At 46.9% G+C, this 1,439-nt stretch overlaps 1 protein-coding gene across 1 annotated transcript in view; it reads left to right on the forward strand.

Moving 5' to 3' along the window:
• LOC106816306 (kinesin-associated protein 3-like) overlaps positions 1 to 1,308 on the forward strand; it is a 14,323-nt gene extending 13,015 nt beyond the window's left edge. Inside the window, exon 14 of the mRNA XM_014820886.1 lies at positions 428 to 1,308. Within this exon, the coding sequence (XP_014676372.1) occupies positions 428 to 542 (115 nt within the window). The 3' untranslated portion in view covers positions 543 to 1,308. The remainder of the gene's footprint in view (positions 1 to 427) is intronic.
• Positions 1,309 to 1,439: the final 131 nt, after the last annotated feature.

The following is a 1,439-nucleotide window of genomic DNA, read 5'->3' on the forward strand; positions in this document are numbered from 1 at the left end:
AGAGATATATCTCCTCTATAAATAAAACATGTGATTGATTCGATTCATTCGCCAATAAACGTTTAATCTTCACTAGAGCAATACCCGTGCACAACGTGGAGAGTATCTTTATTTGCGAAGGAAGGATTTCGCGTGGGTTTTGCGCGGACCAACGTGATGTCATGGTTGCGTGTGTCCGTGCGTGCGCCCGCGTGCATGCATGCGTGTGTGTGTCCGTGCGTGCGCCCGCATGCATGCGTGTGTGTGTCCGTGCGTGCGCCCGCATGCATGCGTGTGTGTGTCCGTCCGTGCGTGCGCCCGCGTGCATTCATGCTTGCGTGTGTGCGTGCGTGCGTGTGTGTGCGTGCGTGCACGTGTATGTGTGTGCGTGCGTGCGCCCGCGTGCTAGCGTTCGTCTGACTCACTCACCATCGTTGTTGCTGTGCAGGTCGGAGTTTGAGGTGGACGATCAGTATGACCGGCCCATGAACCCGTTCGGACAACCCACCGTGCCAGGCTACGGGGTCAGCAACTTGGAGGGAAGCTTCGTCGATCGATTCTAGACTCCAGACAGACCTCTACCCACCACACAGCAAGGACACGCACGCCCTGCACGCACGGACACGCGCATGCATGCACAAGCATGCACGTGTGCACTCACGCACGTGGCATCGACGTACGAAATGTTTTGCTCCGATTCTTCGGATTTTTTCGGAATTTACGTCGATTTGTGCCGTGTTACGAGTAAACTTTCTAGTCTAGAGTCGAGCGTAGGATTCCAGAATTCTGGTGCCTCGTTGTCGGAAACAAAATTAAGTCTTAACGTTAGTTTTAATTTTTGGGATTTTTCTCGTAGACCACTGACAATAACTTGGTGAGTTTTATCATGGGTATTGAAAACCCATGTTCTGTTTGAGTATGTAGAACATAGTCTATAGAGTCTGTATAGTCTGTATAGAGGTCTGGTCTACAAGAAAACTTTAAGGTAGAACGTATAGTGATGTTAAAACTGATGGTGGGACTAATCTTGTTTCTGACGACTGAGCCCCAGGCTAGTCGAACGCCTCAACTTCATCTTGCCTGCTTCATGCATTCTTCCGATCTTTGTGTAAACACGTGTAATATCGTAACCTCGTGAGTATTAGTCTTCAAAGTCCAAGGGACTATATCGAAGACGAATGTGTTGATATACGAAGTCGTCGTTTAGAAATTATTCTTCATTTGAAAGAATGCTGGGGGGCTTGTTGCCAGAAAGGTCGCAAATAGTTTATATATAGCTATCTATGATATATATCAAGATATATATATATCAGGAGTAGATAATAGGGAAGGAGTGTGACATCAATAAACAAGGGAAATTCGTCATTTACTAGCCTTATAATACCTACGATTTACTACACGTAACTCATCGAACTTGAGCTCAAATCGTACACAGTATCATCGTGCGAAATCGTTTCCTC

The sequence above is a fragment of the Priapulus caudatus genome, unplaced genomic scaffold, assembly GCF_000485595.1.
Source record: "Priapulus caudatus unplaced genomic scaffold, Priapulus_caudatus-5.0.1 Scaffold1342, whole genome shotgun sequence".
Taxonomy (NCBI): domain Eukaryota; kingdom Metazoa; phylum Priapulida; class Priapulimorpha; order Priapulimorphida; family Priapulidae; genus Priapulus; species Priapulus caudatus.